The sequence below is a fragment of the Haliotis asinina genome, chromosome 9 (genome assembly GCF_037392515.1).
Source record: "Haliotis asinina isolate JCU_RB_2024 chromosome 9, JCU_Hal_asi_v2, whole genome shotgun sequence".
Classification (NCBI taxonomy): domain Eukaryota; kingdom Metazoa; phylum Mollusca; class Gastropoda; order Lepetellida; family Haliotidae; genus Haliotis; species Haliotis asinina.
In genome coordinates, this window is record NC_090288.1 from 60,422,881 (window position 1) to 60,448,208 (window position 25,328).

Consider the following 25,328-nt stretch of genomic DNA (forward strand, 5'->3'; position numbering starts at 1 on the left):
GCTGTTTTTACTCCGCTTCAGCGTTCGCGGATTGATATATTTTTATTTACGGCGGCGATGTGTCCGCTCTGTGTTGTCTTACAGAGAGAAAATTAGACTATAACTGCTGGGTTTTGAGCGTGGCATTGCAGATAAAAGGTGAGAAAATTCACTTTTCTTATTAAAATGAAAATTGCAAAATTCCTTTTTATTCTATATCACTTTTATGGAATGACATTGGCGACTTTTGGAGAATGTAGCCTTGTTGTTAGCCGAGTCGTGGTTTCATCTGGTGATAAACAATTTGCATAGCAAATGAGCCGTCCTCTCTGAACTTTTCCCCGATTACGTAAAGTATACGCGGAAATTTGATAGGAAGTGTGTTTGAAAAGTGAATGGTTACTACCGGTGGTTTGTCGCTTGAATGAATGACATTGAAGGAATAAAACTGGCGAAAGCGGGACAAAGGCAACCGGCCAAGATTGTTGATTTTGTCTTGGCAGCCATTACAGTTTTATAATAAACAAAATGTCCCGATTCCAATGCTATCGATCAAATGGTGGAAGGGCAGCGTTTTTTTCTCAACCAGATTTTCCATTCGAACGCATGATAAGGAACGGCACACGACTGATAACAGGACAACAACATTGTAAGACATTTGGTAGATAGGAATAAACATTTTACTTGACAGCTTAGTCTCGCACAGTTGAAGGGGACTGTCGGTTCCTGTAAACATGGACTAGCCAAGGATTGTCCAAGGTTAATGTTGTAATATATCATTTTATTGAAGAAATATGTGTATATCATATTTCATATGGGTTGAATATGACTTTCTCATCTGAATGAAATAGATATTTAGAACGGAATTATTTATTTAACTGGGAGGGAATTGTATTGACAATCCTAGGCGAAATAAATCGTGTGTCCGTATTTATCCATCAATGTAAGTCAATGAAACGAATTTATATGCCCTTCAAAGATAAAAAAAATGCCTGAAACATGTGAAACAATGTATTTTTATGAATGGAATATTGAGGAATGAAGTGAGTGAAGCCTGAAGCAAGTGGCAGATGGAATTCGTGACCAGCTTTTGTTTATTTATTTAGCAGGAAACCCATTGGGTTGGACCAGGGCTCGACTTAGCTACATTGCAATGACTAAATTTCGCTCTGTGTACTCACTAGCTGTCGTGAGGGTTGGTTTGAAAGGGCTGCTAGGCATTGCAGTGTCCCAGCTTTGTTGGGCTGTGGCGTGTTTACTTTGAGGAAATTTGTATTAAGATTTCCATTTATATGATTGGCACATGTATTTGCTGATTGTTATTTTTGTTTACCAATGGCGCGATTGCAAATGCCAGATGTGGGCGCTTTTATTGGGAGACTTTATCTAATGAAACCAGCATCTCGTTTCAGCACAGGGTCTTTGTGGCTCTACCAGTCTTCATAAAGCCTTTTCATATTTGCTGGCTATTTGTAAATATCACCAAATATACCCAGGTTCGTCATGGGACTGGGCCTGTAATTGGTGTTTATTTAGGGCCTTCTTTCGTGATAACTATTGGCTGTAGGTTTTCAAGACTACTGAACATGTTGAAAGACAATATGAAGAATCATTCATTATAATACAGTGCAAACTAAATAACAAGCAATGAAACTGAAAGAATACCAAAATAATAGAATACTTAAGATGTCACAGATTTTTGTTTACTTGAAAGTTACATTGTGGTGAGCCCATATAAATTTACTCATCAAACCCGAAATAGAATGTTTTGCAGGTCGCACAATTATAAAACATCATGACTCTAGCATAAAACTTGAAATGAATGAAATACAATGAGAAATTTAACGTGATATGCATTGTGTTGTCATAAATCATTGTGTGAGGGAGAAGTCCTTTGGGTGAAATCTTTGATTACCTGTTTATGTTGTGAATTATGCCACATGTGCCTATTAGATGATTTATGTCTGTATCAGGAGGCATATTGTGTAAACCGACCATGCTTTTTATTCTCCTTAAGATCAGAATTGATTATGCAATAATATTCTTTCTGCCACATAGTGACTTTATGAGAAAAAGTAAATATACGTCAAAAGTATTTCTCATATATGCACAGTTATCACTCAACTTTTATTCTTCTTTCTTTGGTTAGTGTGTATGATGACAGTAGATTAGCCAATGTCATTGTTAGTTCGAAGCCCTAACTTGCCCAGTATGAAAGTGATATGTGTGGTACATCCTTTGTACATATTCTCGTTGTGATTAGTCATCGGAATTCAAGAAATCTGCATTGAATTACATCATGTGGTACTAGCTGGAAGAACATTTGACGAGTGGACCCCTTTCTACAGAAAGTATTTTGTTCTTTGCATTTGGCACGTTTGGAGTCTTGTAAGGTATTTTTCAGTATATGCAGATAATGTGGGTCAATCAATCATGGGTATATGTGGTCCACTGTGGAATGTTTACTGTTGTGACCCATGAATTGATCACTGACACAAAATAAAAAAAATGCAGCAAAAATCTGCAGACCAAGTCTGATGATTGTCTCATAATTTGGGACATCCCTTCCCTCCTCATAAAATATAGTGAAAAGTGACTACAAAATAATGATTGTTTGCTAAGCAACTTTTCTGTTTGGGTGTCAAAAATTATGAGACAAATCATCAGAGTCTGACCAGTCAATTTGTTTTTGTTGTAGTAATTAGATTTGTTGTTAGTAAGCAATTCATTGGTCTCAAATGAAATACAACGGTTTGTTTTGTCTTCTAATACATATGCCAATATCTTAATGGATAGATTTTAAAATGTGTTGTTTCTTTTTCAACTTATTAATATAACTGTTAATATACTGTTACTTAAAGTTAAAGAAGTCAACTCATGCAACTTTGATGCAATTGTCATTTGTTAATTTGTTTAATGAAACTGGCAGTTTCTGTTTTGTAAATGTTTTTGAAACCCACTTTTAATCATAGTCTAGTCAAGTAGTTCCTGTGGTTAAAAGCATGAGTAACATGGATCTCCCCATCTGCCTGATCTCAGGAGAGACATTACCATTGGTGACTAGTATTGTCCAAGTATCTGATAAAAAAATAAACATTTCCAGCCAAAAATATATGTGTTGTTGATAACTTCTTGGAATTGTCAAGTACAGATATATGTTTATGAAAATGGACAATGTAATAACAGAATGTTGCCTCCTGTCTTCCAAACAAGATCGCCATCTGTCTATAAAGACATGGGGAGGGGTTCATCGGTTTCAGCACACCAAACTTTCACATGGGAAGATTGGTAATTTCTGAAGCCAGTTACAAACAAACCTGCCAGCTATAACCTAAACATTGCCTGCAATGTCATCCCTTGCCTGGTCCATGGTTTATAAATGTGGTGTGTATGTGGAGGTTAGCTGGTTTTGACATGGGTTTACAGGATATCATATATTGTTTGGCGTCTCTGTATTCCTGGGGAGGCTTATACAGCAGACATAAGTAAACAACAAGGCAACCTGTTTGTTAGTCCTCAGGAAAACATGATTCTTGAGATAATGCCATTTTCTATTTATTCTGGCGATATCGTAAATACCTCTGTTGACAACCTTTTATTATAAGTTGAGCTCACCAAGTGCGAGTTTGGGCTTAATGATAAAATCAAGTTTGTGCCAAAGTTTATATTGTGCATTTTGCTGTGACCAAACAAAGCTTTAAGCTTTTCTCACTTGTATTGCTCTCTGTCTGAAAACAAAAACAATTTATCTGACAAGGAAAGAACTTGTGACTGAACGTTAATTATATACTCAGGGTTTTTGTAAAGAATATTTTAGATGCTTCTTCCAAGACGTAATCTGGAAAGTTCATCACTGAGTTGGGTTTTGTACTTACTTTCTCAGGAACAAAGAGCAATGTTGCAGGACTCAGCTCAGTCTCCACACTTTCAGTGGCTGTTTTAGGGTAGTTGAGTTGTTAATGCACCCTCTTTGCCATGACCTGGTTTTGATTCCCAATGTGCAGTCAGTCAATAAAAGTTCCTTTCAAATGACAGGTATGTTTACAGTCAGTCTTAGGGCCTTCTCTGTTTCTGTTTTGTGAAGTAGAGTGAGTTAACCAGTGCTATGAAACAGGGACAATAACTTAATGATGGTACTATCTGTGCAAATATGAAAATGTTTCATATAGATTCAACAGCTCAATGCAAGGGTCAGCCATAAGTTGAAGCGCACATAGTTTTTGTCGGAAGACTTGGTTCTTGTGATCAAAGCACCTGTTGCTCACTGAAAAATTGTGCAAAGGTATTCCTTTCTCAAGTATCTTTTCAAATTTTGATTTAAGTCATGTAGGTGATTTGGTATCATCTCACCTTATGCTTGAACACCTATTGAGACAGCAACCCAACTCATTAATGTTCTTTTGCTACACATTTGAGAAATATCCGTGCGTATGCTGCTGTTTGTATTGAGAGGTTGTCTTTCATAAGTTAAAATAATGTCTTATAAAGTTGACCAGGTGGAAAGAAGGATTTTGCCATAATTTGAATGCATATATGTTGAGAGGTGTTAGTTGCAACAAGGAATAGATGGGTTATAAGATTTGTGTCTTCTGTGTGTTGAGCGGTTGTAGGTCATTATAGTTTGTAAGGGGAGATAATAACAAGCTAATTTAGTGGGTGAGGAGTGGTAGTGCATTGAGGGGGCATGTAACAATGGCCCACGTCAGGAAGCATGGCTCTTATTTCGCTATACTTAGTATTCCGGCAGGATGCTACTTGCAGTGGGACATACATATATAGGTTACATGGTGATCTTGTACAAAGTTGTAGGTGTACGATCCTGTCTCATGAAAATACCTCTCTGAGCATGTGGCAAATCTGAAACTGATCTCTCATGCGTTTATAACAAATAATTTTAAACCAACTTCCCATGTATATTATTATTATTATCATTACATATTGATAATAAAGTTAATGTTGTTATTTGTGATTACACATGTACCAGGAATTCCTGGAACATCACTGTTCGAGTGATAAAATATTTTATAACCATATTTAAGCCCAAAATTAGAAAATGCACAATATGTTGGTAAAGTGAAAAGAATAAGGATATTTTATACTCTGTAATCATATACTAGTCTATGAATTCAAAACTGAAAGGTATGAAAATGTTTATTTAAGTGAGTAAGTATGAATGTGATTGATAAGGTTAACAGTCTATTTAGTACAAAACACAAACTATTATGAGAGGACTGACTGACATCTAAAACTAAGAAAATGACTTCTATCTATAGAAAGTATTTAGAGCATCAAGGGCTCTGCACTGGAAAGGGACGTTACTCTAAACCACCAAGAGTTAACTCCAAATTTAAGCTTAAATACCAAAAGAAATCCCATATTTTATATCATAGGCTAAATTTTGCAAAGGTCTAAATACATGAAGTCCAGGTAGTATTGCATGACTCAGCAATATATATATCAAATGCAGCATTCACTCATTTGCCATTATTGGCTGTCAAGTCTATAAGTTGTTGATCAACTTAAATTGACAATATGGCTAATGTTTTTCTGTTTCATCTGTGCTAAGCAGTCCCTGACATAATCTATTAGAACACATCTATGTAGGTAGCCCTCCATAATCTGTTTGCCATTACAAGCACCCAAGGTGCATAGAAACTGGCAGATGGGTTCCTATTTAAACCATACACTGAGACTGATGTTATTTTCAGAGGAACAAATTTAGTTAAAATATAAATGAAAGATACATTTCATTAATAGTTCAGGGAATAATATACCCCATCTGTGTTGCTGTAAAAATAATGATAATAATATCACCAGAAAACTCTCACAAACACTACTTACAGATGGGTCTACTGTTCAGTCTGATCCGGTCCAGTCCAGTCAGGTCCAGGGTGCTACTTGAAGTAGGGGCTTAATGACTGGGATAGTGCAACAATGTGGGAATTTGAACCACTTATTAATATATTCTTTCTTTCCTTCAAGCAGCTTGACAGTTATGATAAGAAACATGCATTGTGTTAATTAAAACTTAAAATAAGAAAAGGAGGATTTCAGATATTTGCATAATCATAATCCTTAATATCCAAACGAGTTGTTTAACCCTAGAAATGAGTATAGCACTATAATATCCAAAGTTTTAGACTAACAACTAGTCCCTGAAATGAACCTATTTTACTGAAGAAAACGTTCCTAGTGACCCAAAAATAATATAATGAAATAGAGCCCTGAGACTTTCTTCCTGAAGCTAAGGAAATCTAGACTTGCCACATTTTCTAGACTTGCTAGGGCTTTCTTAAATATATTTACTTCAGGGTCTGTATGACAGACTACCAAACTTTGTGAAATGTTGACAGTTTCTTATCGGTGTTTGCCTCACAAAAGTTTGGAAAAACACCAGTTTGAAGCTCATGTTCAAGACAGAGATGTTAGCTTTTGTGTTATAATGGACAAGTAAAATATTTTGTGCCTTTTTATGATTGTCATTAGGTTTTTCACCAAATTAATGATAAAAATGTTTATTTTATCTCACAAAAACATTTATTTAGTTTTCAATATTTATTCAGTGTTTGGCAGTATAAGAGACATAGTCTTACTGTGGATGTAAGCATATATACTGTCTTCCTGTGTTGAACACCTACTCCCCTGTTATTAGTGTTAAGTCAGTCCATTAGCCATAAACCTGCCTGGATGCCAGCAAGGTTCACACACCTACTGCATGTCAAGGGAGACACCTCATTTTCGGGAACTGGATAATTATGACACCCTTCTGAGGGCAGGAAACACAGTGCTGTAGGGCACATGGCATAAACATACCTGATACAATGATGGCCATAATCAAGACAGCATGACCAGAGCAGCCCCAGGCTATCTCTCCTAAATCTATGTCCAGTAAGGCCATTACAGGTCAGGGTGTTCTGGTGCATGGAAAGAAATACTGAGAGGTGGATCTTTGTCCTCTGTTTGTGTAATGATGGCAGCAGTGTCTTGGATGGACTATAAATTCCAAGACCATTATCCTTTAGTTGTCTCTTATCTCAGGTTTTTCACATTTGGGTCACTTCAGGACAACTTGTGTCAGTATACAGTAGCGGCATAACTGTCTCCAGCCATGTCACTTAGACCTTGTCTGGTAGGGTCATTTTGGGACAGCTTCATCTAATATGCACCATGGTGAAGATTGTTCTATGGCCCACTGACCGAGAGCTTAATGAGCTGTCCTCTTCTTTCATTCCTAAAAGTAGCAGTTCCCACTCTCTTGCGCATTTTACAAGCTCTAAAAGAAATGACACTCATGCTAAAATTTGTGATATTGGTGTTGTTCTTAAGATAGATGAAGAATCATACGAAGGGGGTAGATTTGCTTTTTTGGCTAACAATCAGCATTTGTTAAAATTGTTGGTGGATAAGTCAGCCTGTTTAAGGTGTTGGTAATCATATCAATTAACAGGCTTTATTTACAGTTTGAACCCTGTTTATCCGGACGTTTGGTTTCAGTCGAAAATCGTCTGGATAGCGTGGTGTCCGGTTAACTGGATCAAACAAGCAAAACGTGAAAATTAAGTGAAAGCAAAAAAATTGTCATGTACGTATATCAATTAATCAACAGTCAATAGTAATAACAGTGAATCATCATTACATATAAGTGTACCGATAACACGTGTAAGGCGGAACACAGGTTACCATTTGCCAGGTTGTCTGGGATATAATCATGTAGCGTTTTGTTTTAATTTTAAATGCCCCAAAAACATATGACATCGTGTCGAACTTATGCTGTCTACATAAAGCAAACTTCCGGACAGGATGACATGACTTAGATCATGCGGGAGGCTATTTTTAATTTGCACCACAACAGATAGTAGGGGTCGATTTATAAGTGTTATATACAGTACAATTACAGTGTAGTTTACCTTAATCCTTCTTAACGTGTGTTTTCGTTACTGATGAGATGTTCTCACTCGCGCCAAATCCTAATGAGTGACACGCGTCACCAGTGTTTCAATGGCTAATTAATCAATTCACACCAAATGCCTCCTGATAGATTAAGAATGAAATCACATAGTCGTGCGGTAAAAGGTATTGATGTGACACATACACATGCATATTGCACAGTTCTTTCCATCTGGATAATTGGATCATTTTTCAGTGGAAATGTATAGGAATGGTTTGAAAATTCGCTGTCCGGGTCCAGAAGCGCGGGGTCCAGTTAAGCGAGTACAATTAATGAACGTAAGTTTCGTTTCACATAAAAATCGTCCGGAAGGCAGGGTCTTCGGATATGTGGGGTCCGAGTAATCGGGGTACGACTGTATTAAATTTGTACATTATATGATTTTCTTACCTTGTTTTTTTGTGTAACACTGCACTCAGAAATATTCTAGCAGTGTGTAAATAATTGATCTGCCTAAGCAGTTGGGATACGATGACATGTGTCAACCAAGCCAGTGAGTCTGACCACCTTATGGAAAAGCAAGGATTGTTAAACACCATTTCTTACCTGAATCTTCACAGGTTACAATATATGAAGCCTAGAAAATAATTTATGATGATTTATAAATATTCTTGAAGATATTTATAATGAGCACACAGTTGTATTAACATCACTGTGGTACAAGTGTAAGGCGATATCTCTTGGGGATATTGAATGAATATAGACTTGGGTTCAAATTGTTTTTTTCAAAGCCACTTGCCACAGGGTAAGTGACTTGAAGAAAGTAACTTGTCCTGACTAATTGTCCACTTGCCCTGATTTTTATGTAGTAATCATGATGATGACGTTATGAAAGAATAAATCAAAGTGGTATTTGGTGTTAATGTTTACTGGACTATCGAAAAGCGATAAATAACCATGAAAGATAATCCTACTTTACTATCGTTTGAAAATTTAATGACTAAATTTTAAGCAGGTATGAAATGAAATCCAAGTTTATTTGCAGTGTTAAACTGTAAGTGGAAATTATCTAGTAGCCTACGGGCAAGTAAGATTCCATTATCTGACCTGTCCCGGGCGTTGGGATATTTGAACCCCTGATAGAACACCTTTATAAAGTATCTACTGACTTAATGGCATATATTTAATTTAATAATAAATAGCATCTTGGTGATTTATGTTTGTATTTTCTGAATGTGGTAAATGTTAATATCTTAGGGTAGCAAGGGCTTCACTAGCAAGAAATGAAAGAAGTCTGTATGATTAGACAGAGCTGAGTCATGAAATACTTCCGGACATTTTGGTACCAGTGTAGATGCCTTCCACAGAAGCAAACACTTCAGAAAATATCTTAATTTTGTAACGCTGATAACTATGGCCACCAAGGGTGATCATTTTCAAGGTATTCTCGTACGGTCCTCAAGAAATCTCTTAAGTGTGAAAAAAAGCACAATTTCAGTATCTAATGTCATGTCCACCAACTGCAATAACATCCTTGACTCTCTTCCTCAATGACTGTGTCCAACAAAGAATTTGATTTAAATATATTGCATTCCAGTTTTGATTGAGGGTTTGTTCCAGTGCATCAAGACATGTAGGAAGTATTGTCCTGCATATTCTGTGACACTAATGTCAACCAAACAAGCTATGTACGGGATTGAGATCTGTGGTCAGGGATACGTACGTACACAAATGATGTGGTCTAGCATTATCATCGGTGAAGGAAGGTCAGAAAGTCAAAGGCATGTGGTGTTATGTCACTGATCTACCATTGACCATTCAGATTTTGTCAACTGATGTCAACAGCCGAAAAGCAACACAACCTGCAACAGCCTTCCACATTACATCATTCCAGTACCTTGCCATCTTTCAACAGTTTTTAGCTGAGAAAGCTGTGTGTCTGGTTATTGACATCAAAATCAGTTGATTTCTTAGTTGCAACCAGTAAAAAAAAGTTAACTGAAACTTGACATTTGCTTAAATGGTGAATAAACATAGTGTGCTTCATGATCGGTTTGAATTGTTGGATGTTTGCATTGATTGCAAATCAATGGACAGTGTGCCCAAGGGCCAAAATAATCATACACAGAAACATATTTATGATTTGAAAATAATTGTTAAAACACATAGGTGTTGCAACACTTTTGCCCATGTGCATACTTTCAGTGATTTGGGTATTGGTGTTTCATGTGGTACACTGTGTGCTTCCAGTGTGAGAATGCACCAGTTCTGAGAATGAGAACTGATTAAAATTTCAAAGTGTTTGACAAACCATGTGACAGTTGAATGACAAATATTCAAGGAAGTAGCTATGGAGATGTTCACATTTTGTTTAGCTTGAGCATGACGTAACTTTTAAAAACATTCCTTACAATTAATGTATGTCAGCTTTAGATTGACTAATACATGCCTACAATTTTCATAGTTAAATATGGGCTCAGGAATGTGAAGCTGTTATTTCATTATACCTTTAATACATTTTGATACCTAATCAGTTATCAACATAATTTTCACTTGTGTAATCAGATCACCAGATAAGGTGTGTATTTGTGTATTTTACTCAATAAAAATCACATTTACTCAATGAATTCCAGATCTGTGAGTACAAAATTTGCATAATAATCACTAAAAACCTAACAGGTCTATAATACCATGATAATTCATCACGGTGCCCGATCTCTACCACAGTGTTTGCAAACATGTCATGCATAGGTATACATATACTGTTATAGCTATAGACCCTGTCTGGAGTTTTCCATAGTCACGTGACTTCCATGTTGAATGTTTAAAAATGGTCACCAACTATTTGACAATATGAAATGTACTAAAACTTAGATTTATTGAGATTACAATGAGAAGCATTTGTATTTATATATTTAGAAGTGTTTATTACCCAGTAAGGATAAGAAGGTCTTTGTAAAAGTACTCAGTTCTTTAAACTAGTGTGAGTATACAAAATGCTCGTTACTTTGCAAAAAAGTAATTACTCATACATAAACAGACATGGGAGTAAATGCCCAACTGCTTAATAAATTATCTGGAGGTCAGTGTAAATATTAAGGCTGTAATGGTGCATTGAAATATCAATGGGTTGCAACTGTTGCGTTTCCAGTAGCAATTATTAACTGTCGGAACTAAAAACTATCCATGCATCTATTGATTTTATTGTTTTAGCTGTTTACCTGATCTGGATTTCAAGTTTCTTGTCAGTTATTAAAAATGACCGAAACTATTCAACTATTTCATGTAAAATATCTATTCATTTGGCAAATGACTTTAAATAGAACAATTCAAGAAGAAATTAGTTGGTTGCAAATGGACTATTGTTATCACAACAGTTGGTTGCAATAGGCCAAACAAATGTTGTTTCCCCTTTAGTAGACGCCCCTAGTAAATATGACCTGATGCTAACTGTGTACACTGTGAATACAGGGTAATATTTGGGTGAATAATATGGTGATTGTAATGAAAATATGTATATTTTATTAGTAGTCACCAATTTAAGTGCTTTCACCAGATTTTTTCTAATTAGTGCTTTTCGTAGCTGTTACTGTTACACAATGAAATGCATGTATGCAAGAAAGACACTGGTATTAAAATTAAACAATAAAGTGGTTAAAATTATTCAGTGCACAAAGCTTTATGTTTTCGAGAGCATGTTTGTGAATATTCGTAAGATTTAATGGTTAATTTACTTCGTTCAAGTGTGTTACACTAAATATTCTGATAGATCGAAAATATGTTTTTTACAGTATATCATTTTTAATCCTTATTTCGATCGATTTTGGATTATTTTCTATTATCTCATCACAACTACATTTAACATGTTAAATTTTCATCTTCTATGACACATGTTTTGGTAAAATATTTTGTACTTAATGAATTTCAACTATGTCAAATCTTAGAGTGAAGAAAAAACATGAAATGTCTCTAGATCTTTTCATCTTCCAAAATCATGTAAAATTCATGTAAAATCCTGCGATAGTTTTGTTTGGGTTTATAGTTTCTTTTTGAACCATTATTAATCATCCTTGATAGGTGTTATTGTGTCTTTTTATGATTGTATTTTTTATGAAATTGTATTTGTTTTGTGAAGTATTCTTTCAGATCGTAAGAACAGGCAATTAAGCAGACCTGAATGCTTTGTCACTGCTGCTGTTACTGATAATGATACAAGATAGTACTGACTTTTTGTCTTTATGACTGGCGCATCGTAAGGTTATTGCAATGCATTCGAGACAGCACATCAATGGTTTCTCTTTGTCATACTCTTAACTGTACTAAGCACAATAACTGCCCGTCACAGGTCGAATCCACATGATTTAATCCTTGTTTCACGGTCATTATGCATTATCAGATTCTGTGAATGATTGAGTTTTAGTTTGAATGAGTTTGGTACACTTCAGATGATGTTTTAATATCTGTATGGAAATGTTTTTGGAATGTCTTTGTAGGACGGGAATAGCATGTGCATGAAAATGCATCATGAATGTTTGCATTGGGAGAGGAGGCTGTATCTGAAGTGAATTGTATAATTTATATTTTCATTTCATTTAATAATATAGTCAGGAATGAATTGTTACTTGCCAGCCAGTTCTTGAAAGTTTGTCTCAACAATTTCAGAAAAGAAGGAAGTGTATGATGTGATTGTTATTTTATTTTAGTGTTACTGAAAGAGGGGTGTTGAGCGTCCTACTATTATGTTATTCTTGTCACAGCCCATGAATCTTCAGCGAAGACATGAGGGAAGTAAAGACCCTGAAAGTGAATTGAATGAATTTCAAACACTGTATGAGAAAATATCTGATTGAAGATTTGTTGTTACAATTTAGTTTGATACATGTACCTTATGCTTAGCCTCTGAAAATTACATATATCTTCGTTTAGTGGCATTTTAGAATTTAGGATGTGCAATATTGTTCCTATATGAATAACCACATAACATTGGCCCAAATTGTACTGGAATCACTTCTTGACAATGGTATAACTGTCTGTATTGAAAAATTACTGTCATGATATAAAGGATGTTTTTTTCAAAGCCACACACTTTGAAGAAGCTAGAGTGAAAGTGAGTTAACATGTATTGTAAGTCAAATAAACGGTGGAAGAGAAGATTAAATGCAAAGTACAAAAATGCACAATGAGTTGTTTATCGTAAAGTTTGAAGTGATGTAGACGAATATGATCAGGGGTTTAACTTCTGAAAAATGACAGAAAGTTTAGAGAGTTTTTTACAGTTATAGTCATTGTAAGAACAAAAGAAAAGTTGGTAAACCAATGAAAAAGCTCTTTGCCTTGTATGAAACCACTGGTTAGCACAGTTGGTTGACTTGAGAGCTGATTATGCACTCTGGCTGGAAGTTCAATTCCCACTAATTATATGAGGGCCTGTCGCTCTATTGGCCGATTCCTGAAATAAACTTGCATCTGATCTAATAAGCTTTATGTCTCGTGTACAATGATAATGGTTGCAAGTATGTCTGTTGTATGTTGTATCCAAGAGTAACATAACTGTTGTACTTTCAACTCAACCCTTGATTACGATAACTGATGATGAAAATCAGATATAATGAGCAGTTTTGAAAATCATGCAAACATATCACTGAAATGCTACTGAAGAAACATAAGCTTACCACATTTGAATGATTGAGTTGAGAAACCTGTGTCTTCAAGTCATTTTGCATGTGTGGAAGATTGCTACAGGGCAATGTACACTTTGAAATAAATATTACACTTCCCATCAGGAATTGTTTGCCGTAACAGAGTAACAGGAAGAGGCAATTTTTGGAAAACGTGATTCTTGTCAAAAAGAGTTCAGGATTCTATGATTTGGTAAATTCTTAAATTTCCAAAAGTAAAATACTTATTTAAAAAGAATATTACTTTGACAGGCGATTTTATTTTCATTTTTCCTCCTGCCTTTACAGAAAATCCATAAAACAAGAAATAAAATTGGTCTGGTAATGGGTAGATTTAGCACAATCATTTCACTGCCCTCAATATTTCAGATCAGATGTTCAACAATTAACGTTCAACAATTAACATCCTGATTTTGCAGGGACATTGTTTTGTGGTTATGGATGCACAAATAAGAAATGATAAATAGTTTGATATATTTGTCTAGGGTCCAAAAACAAGTGCATGTCAGGTTATGAATGCTGGTACGCAAAAATGTTGATGATGACAGGATTACAATTTGTGTTCGCTTAATTGACATCCATTTTGTATCTGTCTAAATCTTTAATGAGGTCTGCTGTGCCAAACAATGCTTGGGTCATTTAATGAAATATGTATGTTGGAGAATCTACAGCCAGCACTCACGTGTCAAAAATCTGGATGTTTGTAGTTTCTGTTTTATTTGAATTTAGGGACCTTCTTACATTATTTGAATGCACTACTATGTGTCATATCCTTGATATGTGTTACGTTATGCTAACATCAGTTAACATTTGTAATGTCCTTTTTGTGTCCGGGTATCATTGCATTTGACAAATGCACAATAACTGTGATTTGAGATTTGTTAATTCTAGCTCATCTGGTGTAAGGGATCATGTAACCATATGTCATTGAATGCTCTCTGTCATCTCTCATTGGTATCAGTCATCAACATAAGTATCAACCTCATATTGCTCACATTTTACTTAAAGCATGCTGATCGATTCACATCATAGCTAAACTTGTGTCATCCTCGATATCTCCAGGGTATACGTTCCGAAAAGTCTTCACTATACCCTGGATGCATCTACGGCTCAGCCCGATATAATTTATTACCTCCCTTGGCTGGCTTTTTATCCAATCAGGTGCCTACGCTGGGAATTTGAGCGAACCAATCATATCGATATGGAGATATCGAGGATGCACTTGTGTAAACAAGTCAGTAAACAATAAAACAATACTTTTTCAGATAAATACACCCGTATATGATTCTAAGATCATGCTTCTCAGTGGGCATATCTGCTATGTTTTCTGACTCATTTCCTAAGGTACCATGCTTCATTTTGTTACTGTTGTGTTAGTTATCAATTGGACACAACATCAAGGTTCCATTTTACAACATCAGAGGGGTTCAGCATTTTAAAGAAACATTATTTTCATGTATACTCCACAGACTATAACAGGGAGCTGTTGTATAAAGCAATCTAAGCGCTAAGTTGACCTTAACTCCCACACCTTAACATAGACTTACAGTAGCCTTAGTGCTAAGGTGACCTTAACTCCCATACCTTAACATAGACTGAAGGTAGCCTCAGCGCTAAGGTGACCTTAGCTCCCATACTTTAACGTAGACTGAAGGTAGCCTTAGTGCTAAGGTGACGGTAACTCCCATACCTTAACATAGACTTACAGTAGCCTTAGTGCTAAGATGACCTTAACATAGACTTAAGGTAGGATTTGCGCAAAGGTTGTTTTGAACAATGACTCCCTGATCCATAACTGATAAAACTGATTTCCAATATAAGTATATCTCCTGTTCATTTTTCATGGTATTATGTACAGAGATTATGTCTATTTCATCATATACAAAGTCAGAAGTAGCAATGAGCTTGGACATCTCACATCCACCCCACTTTCGGCTAGAGTGTTTACCCAGTGTGAAAACATCAGTCACTTTGGATGTAAAATGATAGTTTCTAAAACTAATATTTGATCAGAAATAACATTTTCAACAGTGTGATGTTCAAACATTTTAAATGTATGGTAGGGATCTGGATAGAACTTTGACAGTGGGTTATTTTCAGGATTACTAGCCATTTTCTGAATTAAGGATGGGCCACTGAATTGTATAAGTACTAAACTTCAAAATTCTAATGGGGCATTTTTTATTCAAGTGTGCAAAATGGCACATGGCCCTCGCCTTTCACAATCCCTGATGTTCTATTCAGTATTATGCATACAGTCAATCACATTGGTCAGATATGTTTTAGATATGGAACTACATGACAAATTACAATCAAAGATCCTTTGCTTACAGGAGCTGAACTTCAGCTTATGTTCAGCTTACCCCAGTATGAAGTTAACATGTTTTTTCTCATCATTTCTGGACAGTGTGGTAGCTTACTGGTTAAAGGTCACTTGCAACCATAAACTCAAACATAATTAAATCACATTTATCACTTATGCATGACATATAATATGCATTGCTGCTTTGAAAAAAACAAATAAACAAAATTATAAGCGTACAATCGTGATTCAAAAGTGCAATATTTTGTACTTGGGCTTACTTCCCCCCGAAACGAAGCCCTTGGGAGACCGAACCCAGTCATAGCGGGTGGATAAGCACTCAAGTGTAACGACGGCTTCCGATTGGCTGTTTCATTTGCTGATATGCTGAGGGTTCATTGTGTGGACAGAAAGATCATCTGCTTAGAAGTATAGCCAGTCACAAGAAAGTAAGATTCTTTATGGATAACAACTTCTTTTTGTGTACTTGATGCGTCGTTTCAGTATGGATTCATGTACTGTTGTCAAACAAAATCATATACACTAAAAGAAGTCATTATCCATGAAGAATGTATAGTCTGGTTCATAATTATTGAGAATTTTTCTTCTTACTTTGAGCTATCCTAACACCTCAACTGATTCACTGATACTTAAAACTAAGTAATGGTATAAGGAAGGTAACTCATCTTGGCCTACTGAGTATAGTACAATTAGAGTTACCTCCCCTGAATTTGTAGCAGACGTCATTTTCCTCAGCACTGTCAACAATGTCTGCTGAAGATAAAAGAAGGTTGATTTTTGAGTTGTGTAATCAAGGAATTGATGATGTAAATACATTGGCAGAGAGAACAGGAACTCCTCTTTCTACTGTGTATAGGATTAGGAAGAATTTTAAAGAGGGAAAGGATTTTGGGCACCAGAAAGGAGCAGGGAGACCCAGAAAATTGGACTTCTCAGATCGCGTCCGGCTGGGAATTTTAGCGTCTAAAAAGCAAAGGGCAAGCATCTCCAACATCAGGTATGAAATGATAGAAAGGGGATCAACAGTTGTATCAAAATCTACAGTTAGAAGAAATTTGATTGATCTTGGATGGGAGAAAAAGACTGGAATTCCTTCTCCTCTCATGAAACAAGAACATAAAGACAGGCGTGTTGAGTGGTGTTTGGCACATGAAAACTTTGACTGGGAAAATGTGATTTTTACTGATGAAAGCTCAATATGGGTATATCCCAATAATGTGAAAATATGGACAAAGTCTGCGTCAGCACCGTTGTATCGACGACCTAAATACAGCCCAAAGTTTCATGTATGGGGAGGGATATCCTTATTAGGAACGACCCCGCTGTGTGTGTTTGAGGGAAATCTGACAAGTCAACGCTACACTAACATATTAGATAATTTTCTCCTTCCAAGTGCACATGTGTTTTATGGAAATGACTGGATTTTGCAGCAAGATAATGTTCCTAAACACACCGCAAAACATGCCAAGCAGTGGTTTCAGGAGAAAAATGTGACTGCATTACCATTTCCTGCATATAGTCCTGGCTTAAATCCCATTGAGAACATTTGGGGGATGATGAAGGAATGTGTGAATCAAAAGGGGTTGACAAAAATTGAAGACATGAAGAGAGAAGTGGTCCGATTCTGGGACAGCATAACTCACGAAACACTAACCTCTCTGATAGGAAGTATGCCTACCCGTCTTAGACTGTGCCGTGAAGCTCAAGGAGACTTGATAAAATATTAAATTGTTACCTACACAACATGAAAAGGTCAGTTCACTTTCACAATACATTAAATTTTATCTGATTTGTTCTCGTTTAATAATATGAAATGCTTCAGCTATTCTCAATAATTTTGAACCATACTGTATATAGAGATGTTGGATTTGGAAAATACATGTTCTCTGAATTTGCGCTTGATCCAATCAAAAATCATGTCAGTAGAGATGCTAAACTACTGCGTGGCTGGAATCTGTCATTGGTCCAAGTACAAAGCAGGACTTGAAACTGACAAGAGTTTGCACCAGTTTCTGTCAGATCCAGTCATCCAAAAAAAATGAATGTAGTTTGTTTGCAACCCACAGACATAAAAACATGTCATGTGTATCACACGTACCTAATTACATAATGTGGCAGACACGGGACTTGGGTTTACGAGTCATAAATCAACATATTTTCTTTATGTCGTATTGTCTGATAGGTGTTAAGTTCAAATTGCACGTGGTCAATGATTGAAACTGTGTATTGCATGTTGTCTTTAGCAGACAGGCAGGCAGACATATAGGTGTGAATAAGTCAGACACTGAGCTTTCTCTGTGACAGACTGCTTACCACAAACAACAAGTTGTTTTACGTAACTAGTAGATTATTTACTTGTTTGTGTACACAACCAAGATTAGACTACTGCTCACGACCTCAGACGCTGGGCATGCATACTGTTTCAATCTCCGCGAACCTATTCACTGCGTATGCGTTATGGATGCAGTGCAGCACAGCTGTTGAAACCAGTTTTCCCCCCAGCGCTGGGGAGAATTTAGTGAAACGTTTGAACTCCGATTTCACGGGCTTTTTTTTCATCGCGTTTTTTTTTCAACTTTATAGGTTGAATTGGCATTTTTTATGATTTGTTTCGGTAAGTGCATGCCAAAAGGTACCAGAATCTGCCAAGTTGTGTTTTACGTTGCATGTGACCTTTAAGGCATTTGCTTGTCATGTGATAGAACTGGGTTTGATTCTTCTCATAGGTACTATGTGAAGCTCATTTCTGGTGCCTCCTATCATGACATTGCTGCAATATTGCTGAAAGCATTGTAAATCTAAACTCTCACTGACCGTTTCTAAAGTTTTGTACTCGCACAGAAAATATCAGAATTTCAATTCTGTCTTCTACTGGTTGTTAAACTGCTGACTACAAAGAAAGGGTGAGCTTCAGTAGCTGAGCTCTATTTATTCTGCATTGTGTGCAGAAATGTTTTTAAACAAATCTTTCAAAAATGTTATAGCAGGTGACAGGTGACAGCTGTTTGATTCAGTGGCTAGAAGACTATGACTTGCATTGATTAAATCTCCCGAGTTAGTGTCACATGGTGATTTAGTCAAAGGGAAATACATACTAGATCTGAGCTTGTTGAATGCTGCAGGAAGTCTTCAGTCACTGGGCAGTGGCCTTCTCATGTTTGTCATGTCTTTAACTGCCTCATTGAAACACAAATTAAAAAATGGTTTGTACAATTATTATTTTAATCCAGTCTAATTGTTTTTCTGGTCAATAATTTCAACTGCAAACATTGTGTGCATCCTCTTTCCAGACAAGTTATGCTTTACTGTCTTAATAGAATCATTGCTTCCATTTGGGATGGCCCATCAATGAGGAGACTGGTTCATGCATATTTCAAGTCAATTCTTAGAAATAGGTTGTCAGAATTTGAACAGCAATTTAAATCAGTCATGAATCTTGCCATCTATGAACAGAAAGTTACGAAAGTTTAGTGGTGGTGTGAATCCAAGCTTAGTGAACGGTCCTTGTGAGTTTATTAGTGGACTTAGGTAGGTGCCTTGCGCATTCAGTGACCCATGTGCCCTGTAAATGGGTTTCTTGAGTAAACTGTGTTCTTCATTTCTATCATAAATCATAACAGTTGGTTGAAATCCACATGTGTATATTGTATAATGATATTCATTCTTTGTTTCGGAGAAGTTTTTATTTTCTGGAACAAATATATATATGTAGCCTAAATAATGAACCTATTTTGTCAGTCTGTGCAACCAGTATCTTAAGTTCCAAGTTATATATTTTACAGAATTCAATGAAATAAAAAAAATGGTCTTGAAACAGTAACTTTTGTTCGCTCATGATTGTGTGTACTTAAAACTGAGATGTGAAGCTGTTCTATGCAACATCAACCCTGGCAATATTGTATCTGTATAGAAATGCTAAAACCAGTGAAGGTGGAACCCAATAATCAATAGGAGTAAATGAAGTAAACAAACGAACCCCCTTGCCCGTGTGGCCGTAATGAAATCTATATCGCCATATGATTACAGATCATGCTCAGGTCGTGCAGAGCAATCCTCCAGTCAACTAGTGTGCAGGCAAGCAGTCAGCGGGCTGGCACTCACACAAACTTGACCCACTACGACCATTTGCTATGCTCGCATAATGAGTTCTTACATGTGGCTATGACTGATATCACATGGTATGACGATAAGCCTCATAATGTCCAGGGATACTCGTCCTTTGCTGGAGTTCAGCTTGTGAGATGAGAGAGTTTCCACTGTGTTGTTGAAGGCCTGTAATTGGAGTGTTCTAACTTATGTCACTTGTTTTTTTTATTTAAAGGCACTCATGAAATGGATATCTGATTTCAAGGGAATACTTGATTAACACTCTAGGTTGAAGATGTTCAGGTCTCAGTAAGGTAGTTGCTTGGATTTGAATTGTTGAACTATTTAGCATGATTTTTTGTATTTAAAAATGATTTAATTTATATTTGTTGCTTGTCATGAAGGTAATCCTCATTGAAAACTAGGATACATTTATTGCTGTGTCTTGAAACGTATGAAAACTTGAAAATCTGCATTTTTGTTTTTTCGTGTTTATCACAGGGATTGCTGTATGCTGACATGTGATTGGCTTATTGTTTTTGCTTATGTGGTAACAACTGTCAGCTGTTATGACACCTTCTAAAGTCTGTCAGTGAGCCAGGGTATGTGGAGGTTTCTTTCCTTGGTCAGTGTTTGAAACCAGTTTGTTGCATGAGATTTTCTCCAATATGATTGTGGAAGAAATCTCACTGTGTATTAATGATTGCGAGACTATCAGTATTGCTAACTGGTTTTAGTCCGCTAGTCTTGTTCAGACCACACTTGTTTGGATATCTGATGTTTTTGCTTTCTGATTTATTATCTGCATATTTGTTTAAGCAGTGTTTCTACTTAAGCTAGTGTTGTTCCTAAAAGGTATTTTGCTACATATACTCATAGGAAAATTTATTTAAAATTTTCAACCTTTTCAAAGGTTGATTTTTTTTTTGCTTCAGTTTCAGTTAATAAGACTTTCTCGAACTTTACAATCTCAATCTTGCTGGTATTAGAGTATCACGGCCAACATGCTTGAGATGCGTGTGGAGCTTGGTTACCGCGACAACAATTTCTTGAAACCGGCCCACTTTCCAACTGGTGTTACGCCACCTCCATTATTACATGCTTCATCTCTTGAACTGTTCTCACCCCCGGTGCTCTCCCCACCCCCTACAAAGCAACCCCGCCTAAATGCCCCAGGGGGTAGCTACCTGTCGCAGGGCTGTTGTCGGGAACCAGGCCTGATGATTCCACTGTATCACTGTAACCAAAGTGAGGCTTCAGCCGGGATGTTGAAAAACAATGACAGTAAAGTGACTGCTTTTGCAAGTTCAGCAAGGCATTCAGTATCAGAGGAGCACCTGTTCTTTCGTGAAAAGTGTAACCGCATAAGTCACAGTAACACATGGTGTCGTTCCAACTCTTCACAGGTGGGTGAATCGTCTCTTTTCTTTATCAAAAAAAAAAGTTAATTTGTTTTGCTTAACTGACTGTAGTCAGATTATCACATTTATTAGATGAAGTGTATTGCCATGACAGTTTACTTTTGTGCTATTTTATGTTGCCGAGTGGAGTCACTAAGCTCAGGTTTTTAGAACCATGTGGTGATGACTGGCCAGTCATTTAACTGTTATATGGTTGACAGAAGCATAAGCATAAAACCCAGGTCACAATATTTAAGGTTTATAACTTAAAAGAATATGATATCAAATTGTACATTTAAGCCCTGATGTAAAAACTCCATGATGGATATGTTACTGTGTGCTAGCAGTGCCTCACATACATGGGGAATACAGTGTTATAATTCCACTCAGGCAGGTGAATATATTGTTTATATAATGTAGCATTATAAATGAATATATATGCAGATATATTTCTATCCAAACTAATGTTGTCTATTTGTAATTTTGATTTGCTCCAGAAAACTGATTAATGAATGAAAACCATTCATGTTAGGCATATGAAGTGGAGGTTAAATGTGATGTGTATGTAAGATAAATACTATACATCACAGTATTTATGTAAGTCAGTTGCCTGAAATCTGCCCTTTGTAATGTGAAGTTTTATCAAACACAAGGAAAGTGCAACATATTTGCCCCAAAAAAACCACATAAGGAGTCAATTTGAGAAAATAAGCGCCCTTATGAAATCACCATAGACATGTGATAAATTCAGTAGTGTATAAGTCTCAATGTGTTTGGTCCAATATCATGCCCCTGTGTAGTCCAGAACAGTGATCAAATTAAGCGTAAAAAGTTAAGGGATCCTTATAATAGAAGATTCTGGTGTCTGTAGATTCAAGTACTATGCAGCAGGAAATCCATTAATTGAGACACTTCTGTATGTGATACACGAAATATTTGATTTGTTTGTCCTCAGCCCTCATTGCTGTGCTTCATGCAGGAAATGATCAAATTTGTATTTAACACTAGTCAATGTTATTCATCTAGGACCAAAATTACAAGGTGTTAATACATTGTTATCGCCCTGCTTTTAAAAGCATCAAGTAGTCAGTGGGGTAGTCCAGTGAGTAAGGTGTTTGTGTGTCTTGCCTATGACCCTGATTCGACCCACAGCTTTTCCTGTTTCCCCATGATATTGCTGGATCATTTTCAAAAGCATCATAAAAACGTTGGGCATCCAATGCAACATGTTTGATAACTTGTGTTTTTCAAAATGTATAGCTTTCAAATAATGAAGTCTCCAGTCTTGTAAAAAAATTGTAGTATTGACAAATTGTGAATCAGGGTGTATGCTCACAGCACATGGGTTATCGTTGTTGCATGGAACATTATGATGTTTTTCCTTCTTGAATACTATGTGTTTGAGACACTGGGGATTGTGACTTAAGTTAGACCCAGGGTTTATGTATAATAGGAGGGGCTGTGGGATAACCTCCTAATATTGTTCGCTTGTCACACTGAAGACCCAAGTTTGATTCACCACATGGGTACAATTTCTGGTGTCCCTGGCTGTGATATTGCTGGAATACTGCTTAAACAGCCTGAAACAAAACTCGCTCGCTCGCTCACTCACTCACTCACTCACTCACTCACTCACTCACTCACTCACTCACTCACTCACTCACACCAATACTAGTTTTAATCATACATGTAAACACTGAAGGAAAAAAGACCAAAGCTGCGGAAAAGTGTTTTCTGTGACATGTAAACAGCCAAAACAACATTTAGAATACATATTACTGGTAGATATAGGGTTCAGACACCAGAAAACCCCAGGTTCAGACTAAAGGCTGAGGCTGGTCGAAGACTGCCCGTTCAGGCTAGAGGTGAATTCTGAATACAGACTGCTGAGGTTAATGTTTTAAACGGGACTTAGACTCAGGGTTCAGGATAGGTGTGATTAAAATACATACTGCTGACCATTTGAGACCCAGGATGAAGACATAAAGTCCAAGGGTTAATAGGGACAGATTCAGGGTTCAGTCTGTTGTCTGTTTCTCACTAGAGAAAGACCAAGGTTCTTTTAGGGTACAGACTAGAGGAAGATGCAGGATACAGGCTTGACGAAGATCCAGTATTTTGGCCCTTTGAAAAAGCAGGGTTTAGACAGGGCTCCGATTAGATACAGACCTAAGGTTCATATTGGGAGGTAGGACTGGGGATTTGACAATCAGTTTTGAAGGAGAACTGCATATTCCAGAGCATGTGTCCGGATCATCGCGTCAATCAGTCTCTGTGTTTTCTGTATTGTTGTCAAAGGGAGGTGTTGCAGCAATGAATCAAATGTCAAAGAGGAAGTCACATGGATAGACAAGACATTTACAAAGCATGTTGCACTTGCGGCCACCATTACTGTCACATTATGCCTGGAGGTAGACATAAAACTCTTGGCATAAATTAATCACATGATCTGACATATACTGTATGCCTTTATTTGCTTGCAGAGTTCATTTGGGGAAAACTTCTTCCAACAAATATCAAAATAATCTCAAGAGGGTATTGTCATTGTGGCTTTCAGACTGCAGTAAACTATTCATATTCTAGAAAGAATCATTTATGTGTATTTTGACGCCTAAATGTTATATCTTAATATGCATCTTCTTTTCCATTCACTAATTTATGAAAAATAAAAATGAGAATAAAGAACTGTTTTTGATTCCCTCCATTACTATTTTGGATATCTGTTCTGATGAAAGCTAGTTTCTCTTATGCATTTTCTCATATGACAAGAGATTGTCATTGTATTTTGTTGATTTTTTAAGTCAGGAGAGATCGTGTAAATAGTTCAATACTGAAGTAGTATGTATTAATGCAGGGGGAAAACCTTCGCCGAACCGGCATATACAATTACGTATACGGAATACCAAAATTAGTGGTTGCTGTAAATTTTTCTGATCTTTGGTGCTTGTTAGCAGTTTTTAGTTGGTTCAGGGACTCCTGGTCAGAATTGTTTGGTTTCAGGGAAGGGTAGATTGTTTGCTGCGGACATACATTAACTACTTCTGTGTGAAACGGGAGATGAAAATTAGCTGTTGAAAGCATTCATAAAATGTTACCATTTCTCCTTATTGTTGTACAAAATACTGAAATGGTTAGTTGAAAATGATTAATTATGATATCAAAATATTATATCCTGTTCACTCCTTCCTCAAGTTTTATATGAACTTTCAACATGTAACACAATCAGGGTTGTTTCCATCTTGTCAAACTCTGTTCGTCCAACCTGTGGTCATTACACAAACAGAACGTCAAGCACAGAACACCATACATATGGAGCTGTCACGAAGAAGAGTTGAAAGAATGGTCATATCACGCTCTTTGGGGATAACTGAATAGTTTCCCTTCATATTTCCTGAATTTAAAGGTAACATGCAACCTAAAACACATCTTGCAGATTCTTACATCTTTAGGTATGCAGTTACCAAATCATCAGAAATGTGAATTCAGCCAGTAAAGTTGAAGAAAAATGCGATGAAGAAAAGCCTGCAAAATCGGAGTTCACATGATTCACTAATTTTCCCCCAGCGGACTGTGGCTGCTTCGTTTCGAGGGAGGTGAACCCAAGGACAAAATATTGCACTTTTGATATGTGATTATTCACTTGTAATTTTGTTTATTTGTTATCTTAATCAGCAATGCATTTTATATATCATGAATAAGAGATAACAGTGTTTTTATTATGTTTGTTGCATGTAACCTTTAAGTTTTACCACTAATTGACTAATTACTTGAACAGTGCTTGATAGGTTGCAAATATTGCATCATGAAAGGTGATGCACCAGAGTTCAATTAAGAACTTTATGGAGGTAACATGTAGCTAAATGATTCATCAATCGTTGTCAACTATAGGGAGTTTAGAGTTGACAGGATCATGTGTCATGTGAGGCCTGAAGATGTTAGGTTGTTGACATGGCAGTGTTATTTGTCATACATTG

General features: G+C 36.5%; 1 protein-coding gene across 3 annotated transcripts in view; it reads left to right on the plus strand.

Annotated features, from left to right (window-relative positions):
- Positions 1-54: 54 nt before the first annotated feature.
- LOC137295521 (forkhead box protein P1-like) overlaps positions 55-25,328 on the plus strand; it is an 81,755-nt gene continuing 56,481 nt past the window's right edge. For 2 of the 3 annotated variants that reach the window (XM_067826892.1, XM_067826893.1), the window contains exon 1: positions 20,911-21,360. In XM_067826892.1, the coding sequence (XP_067682993.1) occupies positions 20,959-21,360 (402 nt within the window). In that variant the 5' untranslated portion in view covers positions 20,911-20,958. Of the gene's footprint in view, positions 139-20,910; positions 21,361-25,328 lie in introns of those variants that run through there. The other variant, XM_067826894.1, reaches the window with a different exon arrangement.